Below are 14,411 nucleotides of genomic sequence, written 5' to 3'. Positions count from 1 at the left end.
TAGAAGAAAATGTTTTTGATTTTGAAGTGTGAACATCTTTCCAATAAAAAATTTAATACGTTAAAAAAAAAGATTATTAACCAACCAGCTATATCCTCCAACTGAGACATACTCGTCTCGTCCAGTAGAGGCGGCAGTTTCTTAGAGAAGAAATCTTTAAGCGCAGTCGCAACAGCATTCACTGGTATGTCTAAAGAATCTAAGTCTATGTTGGGATCTGAAACAAAAAATAATAACTTAAAGCCACGAGATGAATGGGGCAGCTTTACTAGTTTATGAAATTTCTCAAATAAGTCATTAATAAATAATAATTATTTTGTAGTGTAGGATTCGTTCATTAATTCTTATACAGCAACCTCCAAAAAGAAACATGGTAATTGGTTTAAATTTAACCTCTAACAAAAAGCACCACTATCGACCCGAAATTGAGTGAAAGGTTCAGGCAGTGATAGTCCACCGAAAATTAATTAAAAACAAATAACTTCAACAGCCTGATTTAGAAAGAAAATAACATTTTGCCAAGCCATGTATTATTAAAGCAAACTTTTAAAGATTTTCAAAATAGGTGTCATAACATTTTTAATTTTTTTTTCTGGAGCTAGTGATTTAGCATTACCAAATGTACCAAATTAACGTTAATTTACGAGACACCTGGACATATCAGTTTCTATTTTCGTATTTCCTATTTTATTTATTTGACAAATTATATCGTCGGCTTCATGTGATCAATGTGACTACCTGTACTTATCAAGGGAGGTTTTCATCTCACATGCACAAACAGGAGTAATAATCTAATTAGAGCATTAGCAAAGTGCTTTTCAAAAGGTCTTTACACTTTTAGGTCATAATGGAATAGATACAACTCATATCTGTTAGACATATTCCTCAATTCAATTTATTACGATATAAAAAATTATAAGAAACGTTCATACCTTCATAGAACTTGCTGAAGAGCATATCGACATGCGCCCTGTTACCGGGCACCCGGTAAAGTCCTTCCGAGGCGAGCCCCTCCCTCTCTATGAACTCCACACATTTCTCCACAAACAGCGGCACTCCGTGAGAACCCTGGAGTTTTTTTTGTATTAGCAAACATTAACAAACAGATACAAATGGTCTACAGACTGTCTTAGTGCAACTATGAACAATTTTTATAAAAAAAATATATTTTTCACATAGTTTACCTGCGGACCCCAGTTTTGTGCCGATTGCGTGTTTGTAATTTGCGATGAATTCTTTTTCGAGTCTTTGCTCTTGGAAAACTCCTGTAATGAAAAAAAATATTTTAAATACAGACATGTTTTGTTTTAAAACATAAAGCTAAAAGAAAATGTTTATTTAGAAACAAGATTGTATAACAGTTTATACAGGAATTTAGTAGGAGTCACTTCCTAAAACTATATAATTATTGAATATAAGTATTTTTTTTTTCAAAAATACATAGAATTACTTAAACAATTACATTATATTTTGAAAATAAAACTCATTTGAATTTGTTGTCAAATCTAATTCATATTTCTATCAAATTATGCTCTACCGACATTCTCTACATGACGAACACACATGGTCACTGTGAATGACTAAGTGGATAATATATTTTTTTTTTATATAAATAAATTAACAATAATGTACAAGTTGCGTTGCTTTATTTTGTAACTGACGAGTTGTTTATGTTAGTTTACATACAGCTTCGCCTAGCTTAGGATAGACCTCTTTGCAGCAACATCCTTGGCATCCTTGGGACCCTCGTTGCGGTTATTATATATTATACATATTATAATTCACCTTATGCCTGCGGTCGTGTTTACTGAAGGGCTGCACCCGGCGCCTTGAATCCGCTGCACTGGAGGACGAGTTGTCCTGCGCCGACGACGGGTACTCGCCCGATAACAGCTAAATTAAACAATTCCATGATCATTTATTTATGGCAACATTATTATATCACAGACACATTAATTTATGATAATAGAAAAAGTAGAGAAAATGGTAAACTTACTTATAGATTTACAGTTAAGTCTTATTCTGATGAATTTACCAATTAAATACAATATTTTGTCGCAAATTATATACAATATTTTTGTTCTATAATAAAAAAAATACTATTATAAAAGAAATATCTCAGATTATCTGCTTGTTGAACAAATCGGAGAACAAATAAAAAATTGTAATAGTGTTGTAATGTTCCCATTGTTTAAACAAGTGTTTTTTCTTAAAAAGAAACTGTGGCTGACCATCCAAAGCACAGTCTTAAAGCGAATTAATGAATGTTATATTTCTTTGGGATACATAGTTCATTATTTTGGTTTAGTGAGTTTCCTTTTGTTGTGGGGCCAAACCTTAATTATATTATCATTAATAAAATGAACGTCAAGAACATCTTTACTAACGCAGGTTCTTTTTCCAAAATCGGAATTTTTAGTTGATTTATTTTTTATTAAACTATGTTATAAATAAGAAAAGGGCTAATATTTAGCCACTTCCGCACATGTAGTGGTAGTCGTGCAACAAAATGTACCGCCCGCCAGCCCGCTGATAAATGCGTATGCGGCAAACAATGCGAATCACACAACCGCCACCGTCAAATCACTCAACACGTGTTTCACCCCTCCACGGGGCATCTTCAGGAGTAATGTTACACCGATTAGTGCCAAACACAGAGTCAGAGTCATTGGTAAATGTTGGTCCTTTTCTTACTTAGGATGGACTTCCACAAAGTAACGCTAGATTCCATTAAATATATGTAATAAATATTAAATATATTTTATTATTCACAACTCATGTTACTTCCCTATTCAAATAATATAAGTTACATTCACATTTGAAAAAATAATACTATGGTCTTTAGTATTCGCGTAGATTTATCTTTCACAATTTTTATTAGTTTTTATAATTATAAATTAATACTAACCTCATAGGGCATTCGATCCTGTTGCATGAAATTATTAAGACATATTTATAATTAAAAATGTATGATCTACAACAAGTTACACATATTTGTAAGGTTAATACGGGGCTTTTTTTATGGTAAACTACTAAACCATTTTGAATCAGTGAATATTGAGAAAAAAAGTCTTTCAATATAAAGGTTTGCAAGCAAATACTATATGTAAACTTGTAACAAAATTTCTTTGGTTGTATTTGTTTGATTTTGACTTTAAGATGGATTTTGTTCACATGAAGTACTCAAAAAAACTATTTCAAAATTATATTTAAAATTTAGAATTACATTTAAAAATTTCAAAAAGGAAATTAATGCATCTCGACTCACGGAATAAATAAGTAACGTCTATGGACCTAATGCCATGCCAGAAGAGAATTTTGATCTCGAAAATGCAAATCTGGCCTCTCAACCATGGATTTAATTCCATCGTTTTTCTTTCAACTTCTTGCTTTAACCTCATCAGGTGTTATCAGCAGGCATTACAGTTGATGATAAACAATGTGTAAGGGCATTACCTTATAGCACATTAACCCGAGTTTTGTCACAGTCTGTGAAGTCTGACCGATGCACGATCACGACCTAGGATAAGAACGAGCGAACGTTCTTATCCCAGTTACTCTACATTTCATCACCAGTTATCAAGCTCTTCAAAAACGTGACATCAGCTCAACTTTTTACAAATGGATCAGAACCGTTTTTTTTATCAATTTTAAGTTCTTTACCTACATTATAACTACTGATATAAATATTAATCCACTTATACATCAAGGGCCTCCATTTCATCCATAACTCTTGCAGAGTTACGGATGAAATATCGGATATTTGACATCAAAATTCTTGAACTGATAACATTTAAACCTTTACTCTTACTGACACTGAATTATGTTCTAATTGACACAATTTATTTTGCAACTTGGGTTACATTTTTTTATTAGATTTAAATTTTTGAAAGAAAACAAATGAAGAATGGCTCTAAACTTTCACTTTGTCTTTTTTATATATAAATTTATCATTTTTAATGTACCAGAACCATCTACATACAAATAGTACAACCAAACATATTTTATATCAAGTTTATACATACTATTTTTTTTTCATTCACAACACTTTCGTTCAAGAATAACTAACCTTGTGAGTAGGCTCATGATGCGGTGGTGGTGGCAGTGGTCGCGGACGGCGAGCCTCACCATCGGAGCTGCCATCGCTAGAGTCACTGGCAGCCGCTGGATTTAATAGAACATTAATTTAATTTCTCCTATCTATAACTGCTATTATAATCACAAATGAAAATGTAACTTTATTATTACTGAAATAAGCAGTTAATTGTTTTATTATTATAACATCATTCTATGATACCCATAGAAGATAACTCTGCTTCCGCATTCAAATTAGAACACTATATTATATACGTACAACTATTTTTCGATATCTATTCATTTCTAAATGAGTGTACATATATATAATAAAGTTCCACTAGAGTTCCTTTTTTTAGTTTTAAAGCTAAAATAAAAAGTACAACTTTAAATATATCTTATTATAGCATTCAAGAGTTTTTTGCTGACTGAATGCGTGGAACTTGGTTTGTTGTCTCATTTACATGGTAGATATTATAATGGAATTGTAAAAAGTTGTTAAATTTCATTTAAAAATCGTAACTGCCGAGTTTTTGGCTCTTCTCATCAGATCAACATTCCGAGTAGCGAGTAGCTTTACTACTTATAATGTTAAAATAATTGAAGATTCAAGAGTGCATGTAAATGACTACTTAAGTAAAGATATTTTAAATTAAAATTGAAAATGAACCAAAACATTCTTTTATTAAACAAATGATTTACCTTTGTCCTCTTGGGGTCGAGCCCGATATCCAGTAGGCAGTTCTGGAGGCCCAACAAACATTCCCAGTTTAGGTACTCTGGGACTCTGCACCGCAACGAGGTTGCCCAAGGACCTACAACATGAAAATCAGTTATTACTTATGACATGACCTAGACATTAATTGATAAAGTATTGAAATATACATAATTTGATTGCAAAAATATACATTAGTGCTTGTAGCATATTTTTTATGCCTCTATCAAAAGACTGTGAATGTCATTGGAATGGGTAATTAAAACAAAAACAATCTAAAGCCTTAGCCAATTGTATTTGGCAACTTATCTATTGTATAAAATAGTATTTTAATAATACCAATAATTGAATTGTTAAAAAGATAAGTAATTTTTACAACAACCGGGTAGGAACGGGAGGTCGCTGAATGCGGATAGCACAAACTGGTCATTGTGGCAATACTTGGAGAAGGCCTATGTCTTGTAGTGGGCGCCTATCGGCTGATAAGGCCCAGCACTAGGTGATGATGAGTACAAGTTTGAAAAGGACCAATATTTAGCCACTTCCGCACATGCAGTGGTGAACACAGAGTGCTCGGCACTAATCGGTGTAACATAACTCCTGAAGATGCCCCGTGGAGGGGTGAAACACGTGTTGTGTGATTTAACGGTGGCTGTTGTGTAATTCGCATAGTTTGCTGCATGCGCATTCATCAGCGGGCTGGCGGGCGGTGCATTTCATTGCACGACTACCACTGCATGTGCAGAAGTGGCGAAATATACCAATATTTCCTTTTCTTACTTAGGATGGACTTCCGCAAGGTAACGCCTGATACCATTAAATAAAGAGTATAAGTTTAGTGGTGCTTGTGTTTAATGAAGGTGATTAATAATTTTGTCCAAGGCTGTAAGACTTACCGTTTCTTGTAATGCCGCGGCGCGTGATGCGCGTTGTGACGCCGGCGCGCGTGTATCCGAGCAGCGCCGCCCGACGCCTCGCTAGAGCCCGAGCTGTCCGTCTCCGAGAATGCTGTCACAAACAACTACCATTAGACGCACATAGACGTTGATTTATTGCACTCACTAGTGATTGCATGTAACTCCCAATACAATAAAAAAATAAAGCTATTTCATTACAATATATTAAGTATAATCCCTCGTGTCATATCCCCTACTACTGAGGCCGTGACTTTTTTTGGAAATATCAAAGTCAAAGGCTTTTTCAAAATGTAACCGGTTTTCTTTTCGTAATTTCTTAAGGCATAATCTACATAGCAAGGCAGCTACATTTACATTGTTAAATAAATAATGTAAAAAATAGCGTCATTATGTACGTAACTATTTTATTAATTTACATTAGAAATTAGTCACATCGACGGCCCTAAGCAATATAGTGTAAACAAAAACTTACAAGGCTGATGCAATGGTGTTTTTTCATGTCTCCGATGTCTTCTCAGTCTTGTCATAGATGGCGCCTCCATATATTCATTAGTTTCCTTAATCTGAAACGATAGTAGAAAACAATATCACGCACTATACCAATCTTATATAACACTCATTAAAAACTGGAGGAAGTTACACCAAACAAAATAATTCTCTTTCTTCTTTTAAAAGGTGAAGGAAATGGAAATAGAAGTTGATATTTCTACATTTACTCAAAACTATCAGAAAACTGCGTAGAGAAGCAAAAGAGTTTTCAAAATACTCTAATGCTTGAAAATATTTAATAATTTGGTTTACTAACTGTGTAAACCCTACAAATCAATTGTTTATTTAAAATATTACAAAAACTATACAGACTTAATTCAAAAGCACTTAACATACGTATATAATAATATTTCCGTCGAGGAAACACAAGAAAGCATAAATATATCAAATAAAAAAACGGACAATACGAAAAAGTTTTTAATCTAGTAAACTGATACTGGCCAGTGATAAAATGAGCGCGGTGTAATATACATTCCAATTTTAAATTCTTAACTGTTCATTGCTTATTAATTTACAAATTTGTGGGGTTAAGACTGCTTCATTTAATCGACCAAACCAATAAATAGTAACAATACAATTGGTGGTGATGAGAGTTGTCCATTTTTTTGCAAAAGAATTTATATATTTAAGCAACTATCGCATATGTGTATATATTTCTGAAAAAACTCAACAATCATTTGTTATAATAAACCTGTATATATATGATTACTATAACAAGCTGCATTTACACAAACATGCATATTGAATAATGTATGTTATTAATGTTACATGAAGCGGTTGAAAACGTAATATTATCTTGTGCAACAGGTGTTGTTTTGATATTTCAGTGATCTATATACATATAAATATAAATAAATCACCAAATGTATTGCTAGGCGCAAAATTCGAGGAGGGTTTTTACCAGTACAGCTATTTTTTCTAGATTTTTATGAAAAACATTCTTCTTTCCCATACAAAATAAGTCAATTTAAGCCCCTGTCCCTAGCTGTGAAATATTTGAGGTAAATCGAAACAAAGAGGCGTGTCAGTGTTATCTTACAGGTTACGAAATAGAAAATTTATTTTGAAAAATAAAAAACCACAAAATAAAGTGAAGTACATACTATATATTATTTTTTAACAGTTTTTGTCAAAAGTTTTTGGCATATACCCGTCTAATAATTTTTGACAGTACGAAGTTTGTCGAGGTAACTGTAGTTCGTTCAAGTTAAACATAAAATTAATCATCATTGTCCGTCAATTTAGCCACGCCCCGTAAAAAATCAAACCGTTCAAGTATACGTAATAAACAAAACCGAAATTATGGTCACTGTGAACTTCACTTTTTAATTAGGAACGATTTGATTAGTAAGGGGGCGCGTGGCTAGACCGGCGCACAGTGATAACTGATTGCATTCTTAACGCGAACGAACTATAGTTAGACGTCGTACGGTCAAGTCATTGGCCTCAGACCAGGCTTTAAGACAACGACAATTAGATTAAATAATTATTTCTCAAAAATATAATTACTGTTGAATATTATACATATAGTCCCTTGGTTGATATTTAAATTGCATTAAAAATATATTCAGCGGTATATAGTATAAACACTACATGCAATAATATACTTTAACACAAGCGTCACAAGAGACGATATTGCGTGGTACCTGCGCGTACTGCGCGTCGAGCTCGGTCTCGGAGCTGACGCCGGACGGGTGGTGGTGGTGCGCCGAGCCCGCGCTCGCATGAGACCACCCCGAGCGCCCGGACTGCGCGACACACTAACTGATACCGAGTCCAGTTCGGAGGACCATACATCCTATCCCATATTAACGTCAGGGACATACATCCGTACGGACATTAATCAAAATACCATATATAACGGTGTTTATAATACCATAGTCTGATGTAATCCATAGGCCATTCATAAACACGTAGAATAGAATAAACACGGCAATAACGAAAGATATACCGTCTAACATGGAGCAACATTTTGAAATACTAGCTTTTGAAAGGTTATTCAAGAAATTCTCTACCTGTGGAATTACTTTCATAATGGCACCCTGCGGTTTCTCAAGGCATTTTCTTGTTTTAGGCCCATGACTTGAAAATTTAATTAGTAATAGTAGAGATATTGAGATGAAACGGTTTACCTGTATAAGTGTATAATGTCTACAGTAGGTAGATAATGTGAACCTTATAACTAAAAATGTTGATAAATATCACATTTTATGAAGGTATGAAGTTATCAGGAGAGAATTGATTTTCTTAAGAAACGATAAAAGGTTGAGAACCACTGTATAACTTTATGAATGATCAACTGTGAAACTCTGGTTAACTTCACTAAAATGTCTGCAAGATTTCTTGAAAAAATAGTAAATGATGGTATGTGGAAAGTACGATAGAATTTGGAACAGCAATGGACTTAATCCTGCTATCCTGTGAGGGTTTGACGTGCAGTATGTTTATCTTGTACTTCATGGCAACTAATATATCAAATCAGAAGATTAAAGTTTTGAAGTCATAGATCATAATAAAATTAATTTACTTTATAAATAAATAAATTCAAAGTCAACGGCTGGGGTCAAACATTCTAACAACCCAAACGAAGTTAATCAGTGTTTAACAAGAGATTAATCGTTGATTAGAAATGACTAACCTTTTAAAAACTGATATGATCTTCTGAACTCTTATTGCTTTTAGAAACGCTATTGCCAGGTTTTATCTTACCAATACCAATCAATGTCTTTATGAAATGTTTAGGCGATTAGTGCAATTAAATTATTGTTATTTGCAAATGAAAATGTTACGAGTGTTATCCACAAATGACAAAATGGTTTAAGACCGTAAAGAGGTTTTCAATATAATAAGTAATTGATAAGCAGAAATAAGGTGGTGATTCTGTCAAAATTTCATATATTTATTACCAGTTTATTTTATTATTAATAAGAAAACCTCCTTAATAATACAAGGAGGGTTTATTGATAGAACCAAATATTAAGTCATAATTATTTCAGCTTGAGGACGTCTCCTGGATCTACCGACTTCTGGATATAGGCCTCTATAGATTTTCGATAGGACTTGGGAGTGGACGCCCACCGCTGGGCTTGTTAGTTATATGAACCTATACAAATTAACGTATAGTCATACCTTTCTGTCTCTGGAGTGCGGTGGTCCGATGGTAATGTGCTGTAGAGCATCGCTGACCATTGTATAGTTGTTCATATCCAATTTGCCCGGTTGCTGTACCAATGAAAAAATATATATATTTATTAGCCTGATACGGTTAATATAGCGATCTTTCAACCACACCTTTATATGCAAGCGAAAGGGACAGATAATAGGATAATAAATTTTAATATGGTTTACAGGTGGCTACTTTTTAAAACAAAGCGAGCTATTAACACTTGTGGAACATTGTAGCAGTTCATTGCTGTTTTGGAGCATCCGGAACGCAACAGACCCAACTGGAACTATAGGCTTCAACCGGGTCGGTCAAGAACCTTATAGGTTACACCCAGCTATTAACACTTTTTTTTTCTTTATCTTCGTCGACTAATATGAATGAACTTCCTAAACTGCGTTTACCGGTCTTTTGTCTCCACTCCAGAACCTTAAGGCTCCAGCGGTCATCAGCGGTATTAAGAGGTAAGTTATGCACTTCTACTTGCCAATCCGCTAGACCTTATTTCATGTATATAATATTTTTTTATTCTTTAACCCTAAAATTTTAAATTTTATAAACATCGAAACTAGAGTACGTTTTTAAGTGTTTAATTTGGCTGATTTTGTTTTTAATTAAAATTTCTTAAATGAAAACTTATTACTTTGGCACAAAAATAGACTCGTACTGAAATGATTTGCAATCTCAAAACGCGGTTGCGCTGCTCGCTATATTCGATTGGTGCTGGGCCCTGTAAGCCATTCTAGCTTTTACAGCTTCTTCAAACGTAGGGATCACGGATCCGAATTCCGCGATCGAATAAATTTAAACAATCTACAACATATGCGACACCTGACGTATTATAAGAATTGTGATTGAACCTTTTCCCAGAAGAGAAATCTAGAGTTACAATCGCGCTTATACGTCAAAAAACGTTCATTCACTGAGGGATGTTGGACGATATGTTTCGGATTTATTGAGTACATTTTAGTAATAGTTAATATTTTATTTATTTATCAAGCCTATCATCTTACATTTCTTTACGAATACTATAAACTGATATTTTATATATATTACGATTATATGTAATTTCTTTATTTATTTATTTTGTTCTCTAGGTAACTTTGACCATGAATTGCCCGCGTGATGTCATCACTCCATCTTTTGGTCGTTCTATTATCTAGATATCTCATTCTAGATCTGTTTGTAAAATTAATATACTATAATAAAATTTCTTGTGCCATTGAATTAAGTGAAACTTGTATAAGTCTATCTCCATTATCCATGTGTGACTGTGTGCTGGCCAATGAGGCTTGAATATTTACCTTGAGCGTTTGTGAGTGCCTCGTTCGTTGCGGCGGCGGTTGTGGTCGGGTCCGTCCAGTTGTGAAGGCTCGATGCCCGTAACCAGCGGGCTGCCAGAGTCCACCTCCATCTGAATACAAAACATACATTAACATATACATTTACACATACTTTTAAGTTGGATACAGCCTTCTACATTACAAAGCTAACCTAAACTACCATCACACCTTATAATGAACAGACACGATGCTGATGTTCGCTTTACCTTTTGCAATTTTGATGCATTCGTTAAATTTATCAAAATAGCTTACATTACAATGCAGGTGGATTTAAATCATTCGTTTACTAGTGTATTGCGAAAGAAACATGATCTAAAGGTGCACCTTTTATAACAAGAATACAATTAATAGCAATTTAAACAAAAAAAAAGAAAAACATTTAATATTTATGTTTCAAGCCGATTGAACCTGTTTTATTCGGTATCAGCCTATTCAAATTTAATATAATACTCGTATCGAATAGTAAAACGCTTATTCATTAATTATTTAAACAAATTGTTTCTATATCACTCATGAGAAATGTATAAAAAATAAATATAAACTAGTTTTTCCTCAATTACACAACTTTCAAAAATAAATCTATATTCTATATTAAATATAATTAACTAAGTCTACAAAAATAAAATTAAATAACCAGTAAATAAATGTAAAAAAAATTCTTTAAATGAACACGTTTCAATTCTTAATTCGAAACAAATGTATAAATATATAGAATAATAGTGAGATAGGCAATTTCCATAGAAATTGTTCTTATAAATTTCATTCCAAACATTGTATAAATTTATGTCAATTCTACCAGAGTCATGCATGAATAAACTATATGACGACAAAACAAAACACATTCCATATAAAAAAAACTAAATTACAGGACAAGACAAATCTATCTACACAAAAATGAAACCTATTCTTGATAGTAATAAGATCTATACTCGCTTGTAGTGCAATCACCTGACTCGTGGGTGCTCAGCGAATCCTCGGAGCAGTTGAGATCGGCTGCATTATAAACATTTCTTTATGCACGTTTAATCGTTTAACATAATAAATAGCTTTAGAAATAAAAGTCCTGAAATGCAAAAAGATTTACCCTCACGATACGTTTTAAAACCTCTTTGAAAGTTAATAACCTTTGTTCTTTTTTTATGAAAAAATAATTGTTAATAAAGAATAATCAAAATAATTATAAACCCTTGGTGGGGTTTCTTGTTAGTTCTCCCCAGTAGGTGATGCGTTTTAAACTAACCTAAACATAATCTTAACTTGATTATAATGATTACTTATTATAAAGCCATTTTGACTGACTTTACTCAGTGGTCAAAAATACAAAGACCTCCTCGCTAATAGCAGCCAGTGTGCCCTCACTATTGCTACTACTAATTAAAGATTAACCTCCATTAGTTACAATTATTTACAAGAATAACCCCTATTTTTACTAACCTAACCTAACTTTGTATGGAAAAATGTTATAGTGCTACCGAAACAGCTGTATTACGATTGACAGCGCGGTGAGGTAGGGGCCGAGGAAAAAAAAATACGAGTACCGCTGCCGTAAGCGTAGACCGCGGCAGCCGATATACGCTCCCCTGCCAGTTCGCCCCGCGCGTACCTAAGACGCGGTACAGCGGTTTCGGTTGCACTATAAAAATGTTAATTTCTTATTATCTAGAGCACAAAATAAAATGATGGTTTACAAGACTTACGTGACAAATCCGCGTGCATTCTGTGATCGGGAGGCGCGGGCTCAGGCGGCGTGCTGGGCGGAGGGTATACGCTGAAACCTACGAGGAACGGAGGTTAATAGACATTAAGGTATAAGGTATCATCGACGGTAATTGGAGCTGAAAAGTTCTCTAGTGGCGAGTACGAGCAGGTATTCAACTAAATAGCCCGACGATATAGTCAAAGTCGCGAGAAAATGCTAGATGCGCGCAACGCAAGCACGGTCATCGTGACTATGATTGCGGGGAGTCTTATGACTTGCAATATGCGTCGGTTTAGTTGTGGCAGCATGTGGTAATATACCTCTGGGGTCTTAAGGTTCTAGAGTGGAGACCACGGAACGGCAAGCGCAGAGTCAATCGTCACACCTGGTGGACATATGACCTTAAAGTCATTAGAAGACGCTGGATGCATGTCGGTTCAATTAGGTAGTATCGGAAATATATGGAGAAGGCCTACCATCCAACAGACAAAATCCTCCGGCTTGAATGATAATGATGAAGGTACATATAACTTAAATTAATCAAACTCTCAGTCTATTTGATTGCCATCAGACTGGATGTCATAGACAAATACCGGAATAATAACATTATTCTTTTATTTAATTAATACAAAATTTGTGAATTGGCATTTTACTAATTTTAATTTAAATATAGATTGTAGACAATTTTCTTTGTATAAAAATATTAGCTATACAAGGCTGATTGTTTATAGGTGTGAAAGCTTTAAAAAGGGTGAATATGCAGCTCCTTTGCTGCCAATTTAAGTTACACGCTATCCGACCATCAATGGTTTCATACAAAAATAAAATAAAAAAAACAATTTTAAAATCGGATTACAACAATTTCAAATTAATTATTGTTTATTATATTTCCCTGTTAACTTTGTGCTGCCAGTAGGTTAGTGTTAAGTTATTGATCCATCACTTGTAATGCTATTCTATAGTAATAGAAAAAATATATTAATGTAACATTTTTCGGACAAACACCTTATAAGGTAATTGAAAATAGATGTAATAGTTTTAAAGAATATTAAACTTTAATACCTGTAACCAATCAGCCTGTAGTTTTTCAGTGATTAACTTTCTTAAAAATCAAAGAAAACATATACTATCGAACCTTTAAGAAATCCTCTATTCTTTGAATTGTTCAATGTGTCGCTGTACTCGGAGTCGATATCAGCTCGGGAGTCAGGGCCGATGAGAAGGTCCAGCGAGTTTGTGAGCTTGTGTTCCATCCTGCACAAAGATTGTAAATTTAATTTATACTAAATTTGTATGCGATACAAGCGAAATGTATAACAGCGAATTCTTACTGCTGAAGAATTTTGGTTAGACAACAATGGCTTTTGGATGGACTCTGAAACATACGAGAAACTATATAGAGAATTGCTCCGGGAATAAATATACCTTGTCAACAATTTAAACAGGAATTAATTCATAAACAAGTTGCAAGCGATGGTGTGTGGTGTGGCAAATAGTACAACACCAAAATCTCTCTTCAACTTGCTGAAGGATTTAGGCCAATTAAGAGCAAACATTAGTTCATTTCTAAAACGGGCTTTCAAACGACTACATAAACTCTGATGAGATAACCAAGCAACTATGTTCCAAAATCTATGATGATGACTTGCTAGCAATCCAAACCAGTAGGCTGCCCAAATTCTTATATCGGCTATTTATGTTAGTTATATATGGTTACTCATTCATAGGTCAATGTATATAGTTTTATAATAAACTGCCAAACGACGCAGCAAATTTATGACTTTGTAAATTGAAGAAATTTATTAAGCAGTGTCTACCAAGAGGCATATTACTCTATTTCAGAGTATATTCACAATAAAGATGTTTGAAAATAAATTGTTCTATGTAATGATCTCTTATAATAAAGCTATTTTGGCTTTTACTTTGCCAAATGCTTGAATAAGTATAATAC

At 33.8% G+C, this 14,411-nt stretch overlaps 1 protein-coding gene across 1 annotated transcript in view; it reads right to left on the bottom strand.

Moving 5' to 3' along the window:
* The window catches only part of RhoGAPp190 (Rho GTPase-activating protein 190), a 45,634-nt gene that overhangs the window by 2,696 nt on the left and 28,527 nt on the right, over positions 1-14,411 (bottom strand). Inside the window, exons 24-36 of the mRNA XM_068768608.1 lie at positions 13,596-13,714; positions 12,459-12,536; positions 10,723-10,832; positions 9,385-9,477; positions 7,902-8,003; positions 6,179-6,269; positions 5,686-5,797; positions 4,777-4,889; positions 4,070-4,164; positions 1,786-1,893; positions 1,185-1,265; positions 933-1,068; positions 86-217 (exon numbers count right to left, since the gene is read on the bottom strand). Of these exons, the coding sequence (XP_068624709.1) occupies positions 86-217; positions 933-1,068; positions 1,185-1,265; positions 1,786-1,893; positions 4,070-4,164; positions 4,777-4,889; positions 5,686-5,797; positions 6,179-6,269; positions 7,902-8,003; positions 9,385-9,477; positions 10,723-10,832; positions 12,459-12,536; positions 13,596-13,714 (1,370 nt within the window). The remainder of the gene's footprint in view (positions 1-85; positions 218-932; positions 1,069-1,184; positions 1,266-1,785; positions 1,894-4,069; positions 4,165-4,776; positions 4,890-5,685; positions 5,798-6,178; positions 6,270-7,901; positions 8,004-9,384; positions 9,478-10,722; positions 10,833-12,458; positions 12,537-13,595; positions 13,715-14,411) is intronic.

This window comes from Battus philenor, unplaced genomic scaffold, assembly GCF_028537555.1.
Source record: "Battus philenor isolate CCGP_79_NKW_IND1 unplaced genomic scaffold, ilBatPhil1.0.hap1 SCAF_26, whole genome shotgun sequence".
In the NCBI taxonomy this organism is placed as follows: domain Eukaryota; kingdom Metazoa; phylum Arthropoda; class Insecta; order Lepidoptera; family Papilionidae; genus Battus; species Battus philenor.
The sequence above is the reverse complement of the archived record's forward strand: the minus strand, read 5'-3'. Positions and strand labels throughout refer to the sequence as shown.